This window comes from Meles meles, chromosome 2 (assembly GCF_922984935.1).
Source record: "Meles meles chromosome 2, mMelMel3.1 paternal haplotype, whole genome shotgun sequence".
In the NCBI taxonomy this organism is placed as follows: domain Eukaryota; kingdom Metazoa; phylum Chordata; class Mammalia; order Carnivora; family Mustelidae; genus Meles; species Meles meles.
In genome coordinates, this window is record NC_060067.1 from 98616126 (window position 1) to 98630277 (window position 14152).

Sequence of the window (14152 nt, forward strand, 5' to 3'; positions counted from 1 at the left end):
GTCTTTCTCTGACTTATTTTGCTTAGTATTATACCCTCTAGGTCCATCTATGTTGTTGCAAATGGCAAGAATTCATTCTTTTTCTTGGCTGAGTAATATTCCATTTTTTGGGGTGTGTGTGTGTGTGTACACCACATCTTCTTTATCCATTCATCTGTGGATGGACATGCTTCCATATCTTGGCTATTGAAAATAATGCAGCAGACATAGGGATGTATATATCTTTTCAAGTTAGTGTTTTCATTTTCTTTGGGTAAATACCCAGTAGTGGAATTACTGTATTATATGGTAATTCTATTTTTAATTTTGTGAGGAACCTCCATACTGTTTTCCATTATAGCTGCACCAACTTGCATTCTCACCAACAGTGCATTGGGTTCTTTTTCTCCACATCCTTGCCAACACTTGCTATTTCTTGTCTTTTCTTATTTTGGCCATTCTGACAGATGTAAAGTAATATCTCATTGTGCTCATTTTGGTTTTTAATTTGCATTTCCCTGATGATGAGTGATGTTGAACATTTTTTCATGTGTCTGTTGGTCATCAGTATGTCTTTGGAAACATATCTATTCAGGGACGTCTGGATGGCTGTCAGTAAAGCAGCGGACTCTTGACTTCACCTCAGGTGATGATCTCAAGGTCCTGATATCAAGCTGAATCAGGTTCCATGCTCAGCAGGGAGTCTGCTTGAGGATTCTGTCTTCTCCCACTGCCCCCTCTCCCATTTGTGCTCGTACACACGCTTTCTCTCTCTAAGATAAATAAATTTAAAAGAAAAAAGGAAATGTCTATTCAGATCCTTTGCCCAATTTAATAGAGTTAATTGTGGTTTTTTGGTGTTGAGTTGTAGAAGTTCTTTATATATTTTGGATATTTACCCCTTATCTGATACAGCATTTGCAAATATCTTCTTTCATTCTATCGATTGCCTTTTTCTTTTGTTGATGATTTCCTTTGCTGTCCAAAAGCTTTTTATTTTAGTGTAGTCCCAGTAGTTTTTAATTTTGTTTTTGTTTCTCTTACCACAAGAGACATATGTAGAAACATATTTTCTTGGTAAATGTCAAAGAAATTACTGCCTATGTTGTTCTTTAGGAATTTTACGATTTTAGGTCTCACACATATGTCTTTAATCCATTTTGAGTTAATTTTTTTTTATGGTGTAAGAAAGTGATCCAGTTTTATTCTTTTACATGTAGCTGTCTGGTTTTCCCAGCACCAGTTGTTGAAGAGATTTTCCCCATTGTATATTCTTGCCTCCTTTGTTGTAGATTAATTTACCATGTAAGTGTGGGTTATTTCTGAACTCTCTATTATTTGCTTTCATTGATCTGTATGTCAATTTGTATGCCAATCTTTTACTCTTTAATGAAGTTTTAACTTTTCTGTCAGTGTTGCTGATTAGCTTCTTAGAATTATAGTCTAACATTATAGAAGAATATCATTGGCTCACCTATTGCTGTACTACCTTCCCAAGTGATCACTATAGTTTATTTCCAACAAATGATAAGTCTGTCAAGAAGGCACATTATCATAAAATAGGAAACCATAGGACTGTCAGATAAAAACTTTCAGCTTATATATTTCCTATGTAGTAGTATTCATTCACTTGTTTATTCAACAAATATTTTTTATTGCTTTGTACATTTTCAGGAGTATGTCTGTTACTAACACTGCTCACCGAAGGAATTCCAAAATTCAGCCAAAATCTGCCATTACATGAGTTTACCAGAGTTGAACTCTTATCCCATACCAACAGATCAGAATAAAGCTAAATATCTTTGTTACCCTGAAAGTGAACATATTAATTCATGAGTATAGTAAATATAAAGGAAGTTACAGTCGTATGGTCAGATAAATAAACCATGAACTTCAGTCTCTGGAGTAGGAATGTAAAGATGAGAACAAACAATTAGTTCTGAGTTTTTGTCCTGACTCTGTCAATCAGTAGTCATGTCACTTCTAGGTCTTGGTAGTCTCATCTGTAAAATGAGTACAATAAATCCCTTCTTGGCTGTAAAGTACTCTGAAAACTTAACTGCTATGTAAATATAATCTAGTGACTGGTGGTGGAAGGAAAGCCTTAGCTAAGGGGGAAAAGAAAAAAGAGAAGTGTTGCAAGTTCATCAACCTTAAGAAAGTTTGAGTCTCTTAACTTTGAATTTAAAATCATTAAAATTTTTGTATTATGAAAGTGGAGATAAAATTATGGATTTTTTTCAAGGCAAGTTGGTACTTTTTCTTTTTTATACAGATAGCTACTGGTTTTTAGAGCCTAGGTGGTGACTGTAATACATTTTTTATTTAATCAGCTCTTTTTTCCCCCCCCCCCCAGTTATCAAAAAATCCAGTTCTCTGGAGAATAAGAACTTTCAAAGGCTTCCATTAGTAAGTAGAACCCGAGTTCCACCTATTACCTTGCCACCTGCTGAAAGGTCACCTGATTTAGATTCTTGTTCATATGTGATCAACTGTGACAGGCAACAGTCTTCTGGTTCCCCCCCCATATTCAACTTGTGTGAAGAATCAGGAGCTCTTTCTTTTAGCTTTGTGCTTGAGGACCAAAGTGAAACTTCCTTCTTTAAAGAATCTAGAGAAGTGACTCCAGGGGACATTTTACTTCTCAATAATATATCTACTCAAAGCAAGTGGCTGAAATATCAGAACATACCCCAGTGCAACTTGACTACTCCAAACAGAGTCGATAAGAATGTAACAGATGGCTTCTCTCCTGAGGTTATTCCTGGGACACGTTTTAGTGATACAGGTGAAAGACAGAATGATACTGTGAATGAAATCTCTTTAGACTCTATGCATTTGCAAATGTTCAAAGGCATGCTCCATCAGCAGCAGCAGCAGGATTTTAGCAGTCAAGATTTGGTTTCTAGAAAGAAAGCACTCTGTTTGAATATAAAGCAGACTTCCAAGGTTGAAAATATTCAAAACATGTTAGGAGAGTCTGCCTGCTACATCTACAGTGTAACAGATTTACAGGTGAGGAAGATGTATCTTGGTGCATTTTTTCCAATAGTTATTGTCTGAATTTTATTTTATTTTATTATTTCTTTTAAAGATTGTTTATTTGACAGACAGAGATCACAAGTGGGCAGAGAGGCAGGCAGAGAGAGAGGGAGAAGCAGGCTCCCTGCTGCAGAGAGCCCAATGAGGGGCTCGATCCCAGGACCCTGGGATCATGACCTGAGCCGAAGGCAGAGGCTTTAACTCACTAAGCCACCCAGGTGCCCCTGTTGTCTGAATTTTAACAAAACAGTTACCAAAATCATATCAAGCAATGATTTTACTCCTGGAGCTGATGGCTTTTTTGTTTTTTCCTTTTTCGAGTTTTCCAGAACTCTAGGTATAATCATATCTTCTTTGACTTAAAATCTTTACTAGTAGTTGTGAACATTAAGTGAACTTATATATTTGAAAGTGTCTGGTGCAGCATCTGGCACATAATAACTAGTTAATAAATTATAGCTTCAACTATTTCCACTTTGATTACTGCTCTTACTGTGATTGTTCTGATTTTTCACTACGAGTTCAGTTTTGCCAATCAGACCATAGCTGATGGTCTAAAGTTAGATCTTATTATGTATTGATTTTGCACAATTATTATAATTGTAACCAGAAATTGAAACATACAGTGTTGTTCTTATTAGCAAAGTTTTTCCTAGCAAAAACTAAAAACTTATTAAGGGACAGAAACATTTATTCTTATTTATATGATTAAAATTGCCATGCATAGCCATTCTTGCTATATTCCCTGTCTCATTTAGAATTAGCAAATGATTTTCAAGAATTCTGAAAATTAAAAGAAAAATGTGTTTGTTAAACATCTCTATAGAAAATAACTTTCTCGTTCTTAAATAGTACTTTTCTGGAGTTGTTATAATAACTTGAATTATTCAATTTCAGGAGATAAATGGCTCTGAGCTATGCTTCCCAAGTGGGCAGAAAATAAAATCTGCTTATCTTCCCCAAAGGCAAATTCATATACCAGCTGTTTTTCAGTCCCCTGCTCATTATAAGCAGATTTTTACATCTTGTCTCATAGGTATGATTGTTATCTTTCTATTTTATTATGATTGATTGCTGCTTAATATAAATAGTATAGCTATAGAAAGCATAATATTTTATACTGTGAATTTTCATATTAAATTCTCTACTTGAGATTTGTTATTTTCCATATGTTTCCTCCAGTTTTCAACAGTAACTTATATGCTAGTTTAAGGTCAAACTGAGTTTCATTAAGAGGGAAATGACAGTATTATCTTTTTCAAGTTATAATTTTTCATGTTTTTTAAACTAGAGGTATTACAAATGGTTTTGTTACGAAATTTCAAACATGATGCGTGATGTTTTTTGTTTTTTTTTTTTTAAGATTTTGTTTATTTATTTGAAAGACAGTGAGAGAGGAAGCACAAGCAGGGGGAGTGGGAGTCAATGTGGGGCTCTATCCCAGGGTCCTCAGATTATGATCTGAGCCGAAGGCATACCTTTAACTGACTGAGTCATCCAGATTCCCCAGCATTAGTTTTGATAGTTCTTTTGGTTGTACAAGGACAAAACTTACCTTTGAAAAAAATGGATATTAGCATTAGGTTATAGATTACTCTGTTAAAAGGCTTTTTTGAATTTAGCTAACAAACAGTGAACATGATACAAACAATTATTTTATATTTCATCTTCATCTGTACTTTTTTCTTTTCTTTTCTTTTTGGTAGAACATCTAAATATATTGCTGTTTGGCTTGGCACAGAGGTTACACAAAGCTCTTTCAAAAGTTGACATATCATTTTACACATCATTAAAGGGAGAGAAACTGAAAAATGTGGGAAGTAATGTGCCATTCTGCCATCATCATCAACCTGCAAAACTTGTCATGGTTAAAAAGGATGGTCCAAATAAGGTATTGTTGCCTCTTCTTGCCTATTGCCCCACCAAATACTTGTAAAAAGTTTAGGTACCCACTGCTTTAGGACAAGTTTAGTTAAAGAGCAAGTTTTGATTAGGAGCCACTTGAGGTGTTAGTAACTAACATACAGTAAATTCCCAGGAAATTTTTATTGAAAGATATCTGTGTTCTGGGATGCAAAAGTGTGAGTTAAGATCATCCTTCACATTGCTTAGGAACTTACTACATAGTGGTGGATGGAGAAAGAAACATAAAAGGAAATTTTGTATAATAGTGTAATTGATACAGTAGGAGGGATATGCCCAAATTACAGTTATAGCACTGAGAAAGGAATATGTCCCAACCTGAGATCTTAGAGAATGCAGAGATGAGCCTGAAAGAAGTGAAAGTTGAAGTAGTCTATTATGTGATCCCCACTATGAGTAACAGATAAGGCCATAGGAATATAAAAGCATAGTGATTTTATTTGCATTGATGATAATGTATTAGAGTGGGAGAAGTCAAGTTAATAAAATGTTTATGTATTGCATATATATATTTAGATGTAAATTCAATTGTCAAATCAAGAATTCATAAATAATATAACCACAGAATAAAATATTATAGAACCATCAAAAGTCTTTTTTTCTTTTTAAGATAATTTGATGTCATTGTTGTCATGTGTACAGTATGTTGTGTATAAAGGTTAAGTTATGGAGTAGAAAATACATCATTATCCATCACTATCTGAGTTATATTATTTTAAAAAACAGTATATTGTGTATATTTTTGTGTGCATATGCACACACTTATGTGAGTGACAAAAAAGGCCAAAAAGAAATGCACAAGGTATTTCTTATAGTTCTTTCTGGTTTTCTATAGTGAACATTTTAAGCTGGGAAAACAATAAATTTTGTTTTTCAAATAAGCTTATATTCCCAGAATAATGTAATTTTTTGATGAGGAGAAAATAGATGGAAAAGTAGGTGGTTTTAAATTTTAGTGTGTTGCTTAAATTGATATTAATAAAAAGATTAACTTCTATAATAAATAATTTGTTAAAGTACATTAATGCCAAACAACTTTTTATATAAGTCTTGACAAATACAGTACAAAAACAGTAAAGTATAAAATTTTTTTTCCTAAATTATAATATCTTTTTCCTCTTAGGGCCGTCTCTTTTATACATGTGATGGACCCAAAGCTGAACAATGTAAATTTTTCAAGTGGCTTGAAGAAGTGACCCCAGGATATTTAACACAAGAAGACTCTCTACCTAGCATGGTTTTAAGTGATATAAAGAGTATTGGCCTATACTTAAGAAGTCAAAAGATACCTCTCTTTGAGGAATGCCAACTTTTGGTGAGGTACGTTTCTTGGTACCAAATAGTGCCTGTATTATATCAGAAGACAATAACCTCACATGATTATCATCAGTTTTTTTTGTTGTTGTTGTTGTTTAAGATTTATTTATTTATTTTAGAGAGTGGGAGAGATAGACAGCAAGTTGGGGGTATGGGAGAGGGAAAGGGAGAGGGAATCTCAAGCAGACTCCCTGCTGAGCACAGAGTCCAATGTGGGGCTCACTCCCACAACCCTGAGATCAGGACCTGAGCTGAAATCAAGAGTTAGACGCTTAACCACTGAGCCACCCAGGGGCCCTTATTGTCATCAGTTTTAAAAGAGATTGAGATAGGGAAAATATTTAAAAGTATCTAAAACCTCAGTTTTTCTAACTGTAAAATGGGAATAATTTTCTAAAGCTGTTTTTGGCTCCCTCTAAACATCAAGCAGTGTCAGCAATATGAAGGTGACTGGCAGGCATGCTGGTTTTCCAAGCATTTTTATATACGGTCACAATCCTAAGGGAAACCCTGCTTAACAAACCACAAGAATAATTTTTATCAGTGCTGGATAATAGTGGTCATTCACAAGGCTGAACTAGGTAATTTTGGAGGGTAATAGAATGCTATGTTTTGGAAAAATGTCTTATAAAAGTAGCTATAATGAACTTTCGCATGGTAATTTAATAACATCTCTGGGGGGTTTATACATGCTGTGCCCTCTTCTAAGTACTTTGCATATGTTATTTCATTTAATCATCACAATAACCTAGAAAATATGGAAATAATGGGGATAATATAGTTTTCAAAACTGAGGTACTCTATCTGTTATATACTTCATGGATACTTTTCCTATCTCAGTCTCTTTTAAAACTATTGATGATTCCATGATGGTTGCTATTATCTTCCTTTGACACAGTATTTTTTAATTTTGTGTACATGTATGAAAGTATTAAACATATACTCACCCTGGTTCTTTACTTTTAGTATTGTATTTTAAAGATGAAAAGAAGGGGCACCTGGGTGGCTCTGTTGTTAAGCATCTGACTTCGGCTCAGGTCATGATCCCAGGGTCCTGGGATCAAGCCCCTGATCAGCGGGGAGCCTGTTTCTCCCTCTCCTGCTCCCCCTGGCTTGTATTCCCTCTCTTACCGCCTCTCTCTCTCTCTGTCCAATAAATAAATAAAATCTTACTAAAAATGTTAAAGATGAAAAGAAAAAGATCTGTACTTTTAAACTTCCACTTGTAAACTAAGTCCTGGGATTATAATGTACAGTATGGTAATTGTATTACATACATAATACATAAATATGTATTACATATTTAAAAGTTGCTGAAAGAGTAGACCTTAAAAGTGCTCATCTTGGGCTCCTGGGTGACTCAATCAGTTAAGCGTCCAGCTCTTGATTTTGGCTCAGGTCCTGATCTCAGGGTCATGAGATCAAGCCCCACATTTGGCTCTGTGCTCAGTGGGGAGTCTGCTTGAGAGTCCCTCTCCCTCTGCCCCTTCTCACTATCAAATACATAAATCTTTTTTTAGAAGTGCTCATCACAAGGAGAGCATTTTGTAAATCTGTGTGGTGATGGATGTTAACTAGACTTATTGTGGTGATCATTTCACAATATATACATATATCAAACCATTTTATTGTACACCTGAAACTACTATAATGTTATATGACAATTATATCTCAGTAAAAAATTTGTCCCTTAATATTTAAATTCATTTTTACTTTTTACTCATTTTTCAGAAAAGGATTTGATTATCAAAGAAAACAGTATGGCAAACTGAAGAAGTTTACTATTGTAAATCCTGAATTTTATAGTGAATCTAAAAACAAACTTTATCTTAAGCTGAGTCGGAAGGAAAGTTCTTCAACTTATAGCAAAAGTAAGTTGATTGATCGTGTTGGTGACTATGTCTAGCCTTGCATCTCTGTTACATAACAGCTCTATAAATTCTTTCTTTTAAAGAGGTTTTATAAAATACTGCTTAATAGTAGCATGTATTGTGAATTATTATATAATAAATTGGACCATTTCCAAAAAGCATTTTTAAAAATTTTAGTTTTTTAAAAAACCTTACTAAAGACTCCCCAAATCTATTTAATTTTGTTCAAAAATTATACTAGCTTCTTGGCATTATATAAGTATATATTCCTTCTGAATGAAGGAAGCATTATGTTGATTTGTTGATTGCATTCTAGCAGAAACTTCATGTTGCTGACCAATAACAAAACTATTTGAGATAGGCTACTTTGCATAGCACTAATTTAAACCCATAAATTTTGGTTGGTATGGATTTATTTCCCATCCTTGAACATAACTACCTTTTAAAAATGTCTACAGACTTGTCCAAGGTAATTTAATTACATTTATTTCATGTTTCCCGTTTAGCATTTTCTGGATTTTTCTCTTATTAATATGTATCATCAAAAACTGTTTTGAATGTAGGTCTTTGTATGGTAAGCCTCCTAAGCCTTGAATACTTGAGAATATTTTTATTACATATTCATATTTGAATGATAGTTTTGCTACATTTAGAATTCTAGGTTATAAGTTCTTTTCATTTAATATTTGGACCTGTGGAAGCAGCAATTTTATGTTTTAACCAAGTATTCATATACTTGGTTATGTTCTTGCTGTTGAAAATCTGATGCCATTATGATTCTTACTCCTTTATATGTTATTTCTCTTTTTGGTTGGAAGCTTTAGAATTTAAATTTTGACTTTTATAGTCTTATATTTCCCTATAATGTGTCTACATATGAATTTTTCCAATTTCTCCTTATGGGCACACTGTTGGCCTTTTAAATATAAAGTCTTCTATCTCCAAACTCATCCACTATATGCATTAAATATGTATAGCTTTTTGCATGTCAGTCATATCTCCATAGGGTGTTTGTTTGTTTTAAATACTGAAGTCAGGGCATCTGGGTGGCTCAGTCGGTTAAGTGTCTGCCTTCAGCTCAGGTCATGATCCCAGGGTCCTGGGATGGAGACCCATGTGGGGCTCTCTGCTCAGTGGGGAGCCTGCTTTTCCCTCTTGCCCTTGCTTGTGCTCTCTCTATCCCTCTCTCTCTTTCTCTCAAATAAATAAATAAAAATCTTATAAAAAATATTAAAGTCTTTTATCTTTTCTATTTTTTAAATTCTGGGAAATTGATTTCCATTATTTCTTCAAATAATCTTCACTTTATTTTTATTTCTCTTCTAGAACTTTTATTATTCCAATATTAGCTTCTCTGACTCTCTAAACATTTCTTTTATATTGTTTGGGCTTTTGTCCTTTCTTCTTTCTGGGAAATATCCTCAACATGGTCTTCTAAATTGCTTAGTTATTCCTCAAAAGTATCTATTCTGCTATTTATCCCATCAGTTATAACTTTATTTTAACTACCATATTTTTCAGCTAATATTTTTGTTTGTTTCTCTCTCATTATTTTCTTGGTCATAGTTTGCATTGCTACTATCATCTCTTATCTCTTATAAAAAAATCTCTTGAGGATAAATTTAAATTCTTTGTCCATCTGTTCTGGTATTTCCTTTTCTGTAGGTCTCTGTAATCCAGTATTTTTTTTTTTTTTAAGTCTTTGTTCTCCTTAATTGTCTCATTATTTTGGCCTGTAAACTAATTTTCCCCTGGTGGTATCAGCTGCTCTTTCTGGCACTGCATAGCGGTGAAGGCTGACCCCAGTATGGGCAGCTCCAATGAGGTCAGGGAGTTGGGTTTAGTCCCAGATCTGCCATTTACTGTCCTTGTATCTATGGATAATTTATTTAACTTCTTCGGGCCTCATTCTTCCTTCATCAATAAAATGGTGATAATAATAGCATCTATCTGATATTTAAAATGTCTTTTGACCCAGAGTATAATATGTATTACTGTATGGGGTTTTTGTTATTATTGTTGTTTTTAAGATTTTATTTTTTTAAGTCATCTCAACACCCAACGTGGGGTTCAAACATACAACCCTGAGATCAAGAGTCACATGCTCCACCAAACCATCCAGGTGCCCCTGGCTTATTTTTATTTTATTTAAAAAAAAAAAAAATTCCCCTTGCTTGATACGTGACCTGCCAATAGATTCTGGTCTATTTACCTATTCCTGGTGGCAGTAGTTAGTGGGTATGCTGCCCTGTTTCTCTATCTTAAAGTCCTTCTGGCAGTCTTTGTTTTAGCCAAAGACTAAATTGGTCTCAAAACAAATCCTGGAGTCACCTGCTCTAAGAGTGATAGGATTATTCCATCATCCATTAATTAATGTCTCAGCTGACCTTCAATACTCACAATTCCTCTTTGTCCCCTTGGTTGTGAGGTTGGGGTTATCCTGAGAATCTGCTGGGAAAATTCTTCCTCTTTCCCTAGTCCCAGAATTCCTTTCTGTCATCTATAAAGAATCAGGAGTTTCCTGGCTTTATAAGATTTTTATCATCATCCTTTCTCATTCTCTTTGTGGCTTCTGTAAGAATCTTAGGGCTCTGAAGTAGGCATGCCATTCCCACTGACTCTTTTCTAACATTGTATTGGATTTGTATTTTAAATTTTTCCTGTCATTTCAGTGGGATATGGAGAGAAAGGAAAGGCAAACAATTTTTTTTTTTTTTTTTTTGATCAACTATCTTGAATTGGAGATCTTTTTAAGTTATGGTGATGGTTGGATTAAATAAATATTAGCAAATAAGGAATAAATTGTTTCTGTGTTACCTCAGTTGGCCATTTTTTGTTTTGTTTTTTTGAGAGAGATAGAACAAGGGAAGGGCAGAGGGAGAGGAAGTGCAAGAATTCTAAGGAGGCTCCAAGCCCAGCGAAGAGCCCCAAGTGAGGCTCCATCTCACTACCCTGAGATCATGGCCTGAGCTGAAATCCAGAGTCAGACGCTTAACCGCCTTAGCCACGCAGGTGTCTGGCAAATATGGCAAATATTTTTTAAAAAATTAGATATATAATATACTATAATAAATCAGCTTTTTCTAAAGCATAAACATTTTCTAAAATAATAGTTCTGTGGGGATATTGATAAAAGTCAATGTAAAAAAAATAGATTCTGTGGCTAAATAAATTTGAAAAATGCTGCATTAAGCAAATAACCTTAACTAAGATTTTTCAGAACCTTAAATATGCTGATATGCATTGGACTTTCCAAGATGGGAATGTAGCCCAATAAATCATCTTTTCTGATGCAGTTGAGACTCGTGACTTGTCAGTTAATTTTCAAAGTTGGTTTAAGTTAGGGATTATAATAAATAATGCACATGAACATTAAACATTTAAACTTAAAATATTTGAATATATTTTTATTTAATGATCTTTTGATGAAGAATTAAGGCTTTTGTTTAGACTGGGTGTTTTGATTGGTGATCTTTTTTTATCTTGTGTAAACCATACCCACAAATACACCACCCATAAAGAATTACCATTCAGAATTCTTAAACATGGAGCAAGAACTTGTGAAGAAATCTAAGTGGAGAGTGATTCAAATTTTTTAATTTCTTTTCTAATCTTTTACATTTGTCTCAATATATTTGAGTCAAAAGCAGTTTTTCTTGTGTATTTTGTGACTTTTTAAAGTAAATCTTAAGTCTTTCTAAATTAATTTTCTTAAAGCAACAATTATTTTTCTTCAAAATAATAATGGTTATTATTGGTTCAAATAATACCTGATTAAGTTATAATATTATAACTAATCCAACTGGTATAAATAAATTTTAGAACAAATAAAATTGACTCTTTGTAAATATCAGCTCAACTGGTGGTAGAAATGGTGTACAGGTATTGTGGGAAATAACCTACTAAGGGTACTCAATATGCTGTGGAGATGGCATTTTATACAGAAAGAAGAACATTAATTAATCTAGAGCATCAGTTAAGTAGAAGTCTGTTAAGAGAACTTGTATTCTATCCACAGCTTGCCAACTTTATTTGAGCATGAAAACCATTACATGGCAGAGCGTCTTTTTAGACTAATGTTCTTCCTTGGGAAAGTCTGTTATAGCTATAAAGTTGTTTTATAAGAAAGATGGGTTAGATGTTATGTACTTTATTTACACTGTTTTTTAATATAATCATAAAATAACTTAAAAAAACATAAAAATAATTGCATTAAAACATGAAAATAAAATGTCACTTATTCAGGTTTTAGTTTGGGTAGAATCTGGTAGATAATAGCTAATTTTGTTTTTTGAGAAATAATATGTGACCAAGCACATAAGAAATCCAAAGTACTTTTGAATTGAGCGTAGTTCTGAGTTCTTTAAAAAATGTTTATCTTTACAGATGATCTTTGGGTGGTATCAAAAACCCTGGACTTTGAATTGGATACTTTTATTGCATGTAGTGCTTTCTTTGGACCATCATCTATCAATGAGGTGGAGCTTCTACCTTTGAAAGGTTATTTCCCTTCTAACTGGCCCACTAACGGTAAGTGTTGTCATGCTCATATTAATTTATATTAAAAGAAGAATGATAGACATAAGATGCATTGTAAGCAAGGATGCTAACTTTGTATGGGATTATTTGATTAAGGCCAGCAAAAAGCCAGCCACCTCGGGACACCTATGTGGCTCAGTTGGGTAAATGTCTGACCCTTGATTTCAGCTCAGGCCATGTTCTCAGGGTTGTCAGGGTGGAGTTCTGCACTGGGCTTGGAGACTGCTTAAGATTCTCTCTCTCCCTCTCCCTTTGTTCTTCCCCCAACCCCCTCCCTGGCTCATGCACACTCTCCAAAAAAAAAAAAAAAAAAAAGTATTCATTTGTATTTCCTAATATTGTATGCAATGTGTTCCCAAAAATAGGTATGAAAGTTGAATATATATTTTTGCAGTTCAAGTGTCAGAGAACTAACAATATGATAAAATCTTGAACCCTCACTTAAGTATTTTATTAAAGTTTTTTTGTTTGTTTGTTTTTAAGATTCATCCATTTATTATTTGAGAGAGAGAGAGAGGTGTGGGGGGCATTGGAAGAGGGAGAGAGAATCTCAAGCAGACTTCACGCTGAGCACGGAGCCCAGTGCGGAGCTTGATCTCATGACCACAAGACCAAGACCCTCAACTGAAACCCAAGAGTTGGATACTTAACCAACCTGCTACACAAGCGCCCCTTATGTTGATTTTTATATAACTGATTTTTAAAAATATAAACATTAAAAATATAAATAAGAATTTTCTCAAATAATTTCTCATATCAGGTTCTGATTCTCTTGGTTTTTTAATTCTTTTGGCTTATTTTTCTAATAGGATACATTTAGTAAACACATCATTTATTTTTACATTGAGAAGATCTTTTAGATTTTGTAGGAATTTTGCTAGCAGTGGAACAGGAAGGTATGGTTTTTGAGAAGTTTTTAATAAGATAGTGGGCTACTAGCCTTATTATTATTATTATTATTTTTAATAAAGGAAGTTTTCTGGGCTGAATCCCTGTCCAATTCAAAGAATCTATAGATTTCTCTATACATCCTGATCTCTGGAATAATTCCTGATGGTTCAATTTGGTCTATAATTAGAGACACAACATTTAATGATTCATTTCAAGTATTTTTTTAAAACTTTATTAGGAAAGATTTTATTTGTGAGATTTATTTATTTATTTATTTATTTATGAGAGAGCATAAGCAGTGGGAGTGGCAGGCAAGGGAAAAGCAGGCTCCCCACCGAGCAAGGAGCCCAGTTTGGGACTACATAGGATTTAGTCCCAGGACCCTCGGATTATGACCTGAGCCAAAGGCAGATGCTTAATCAGCTGAGTCACCCAGGCATCCCAATTTCAAGTACTTTTTTTTTTTTTTAAAGATTTTATTTATTTGACAGACAGAGAACACAAGTAGGCAGAGAGAGAGAGAGAGAGGAAGGGAAACATGCTCCCTGCTGAGTAGAGCACCTGATGTGGGGCTTGATCCCAGGACCCCG

At 34.0% G+C, this 14152-nt stretch overlaps 1 protein-coding gene across 4 annotated transcripts in view; it reads left to right on the forward strand.

Moving 5' to 3' along the window:
• ZGRF1 (zinc finger GRF-type containing 1) overlaps positions 1-14152 on the forward strand; it is an 84042-nt gene that overhangs the window by 40574 nt on the left and 29316 nt on the right. For 2 of the 4 annotated variants that reach the window (XM_045997335.1, XM_045997336.1), the window contains 6 exons: positions 2336-2994; positions 3919-4057; positions 4728-4912; positions 6068-6264; positions 7993-8132; positions 12519-12662. In XM_045997335.1, coding sequence (XP_045853291.1) covers positions 2336-2994; positions 3919-4057; positions 4728-4912; positions 6068-6264; positions 7993-8132; positions 12519-12662 — 1464 coding nt within the window. The remainder of the gene's footprint in view (positions 1-2335; positions 2995-3918; positions 4058-4727; positions 4913-6067; positions 6265-7992; positions 8133-12518; positions 12663-14152) is intronic. The other 2 variants (XM_045997337.1, XM_045997338.1) reach the window with 1 other exon arrangement.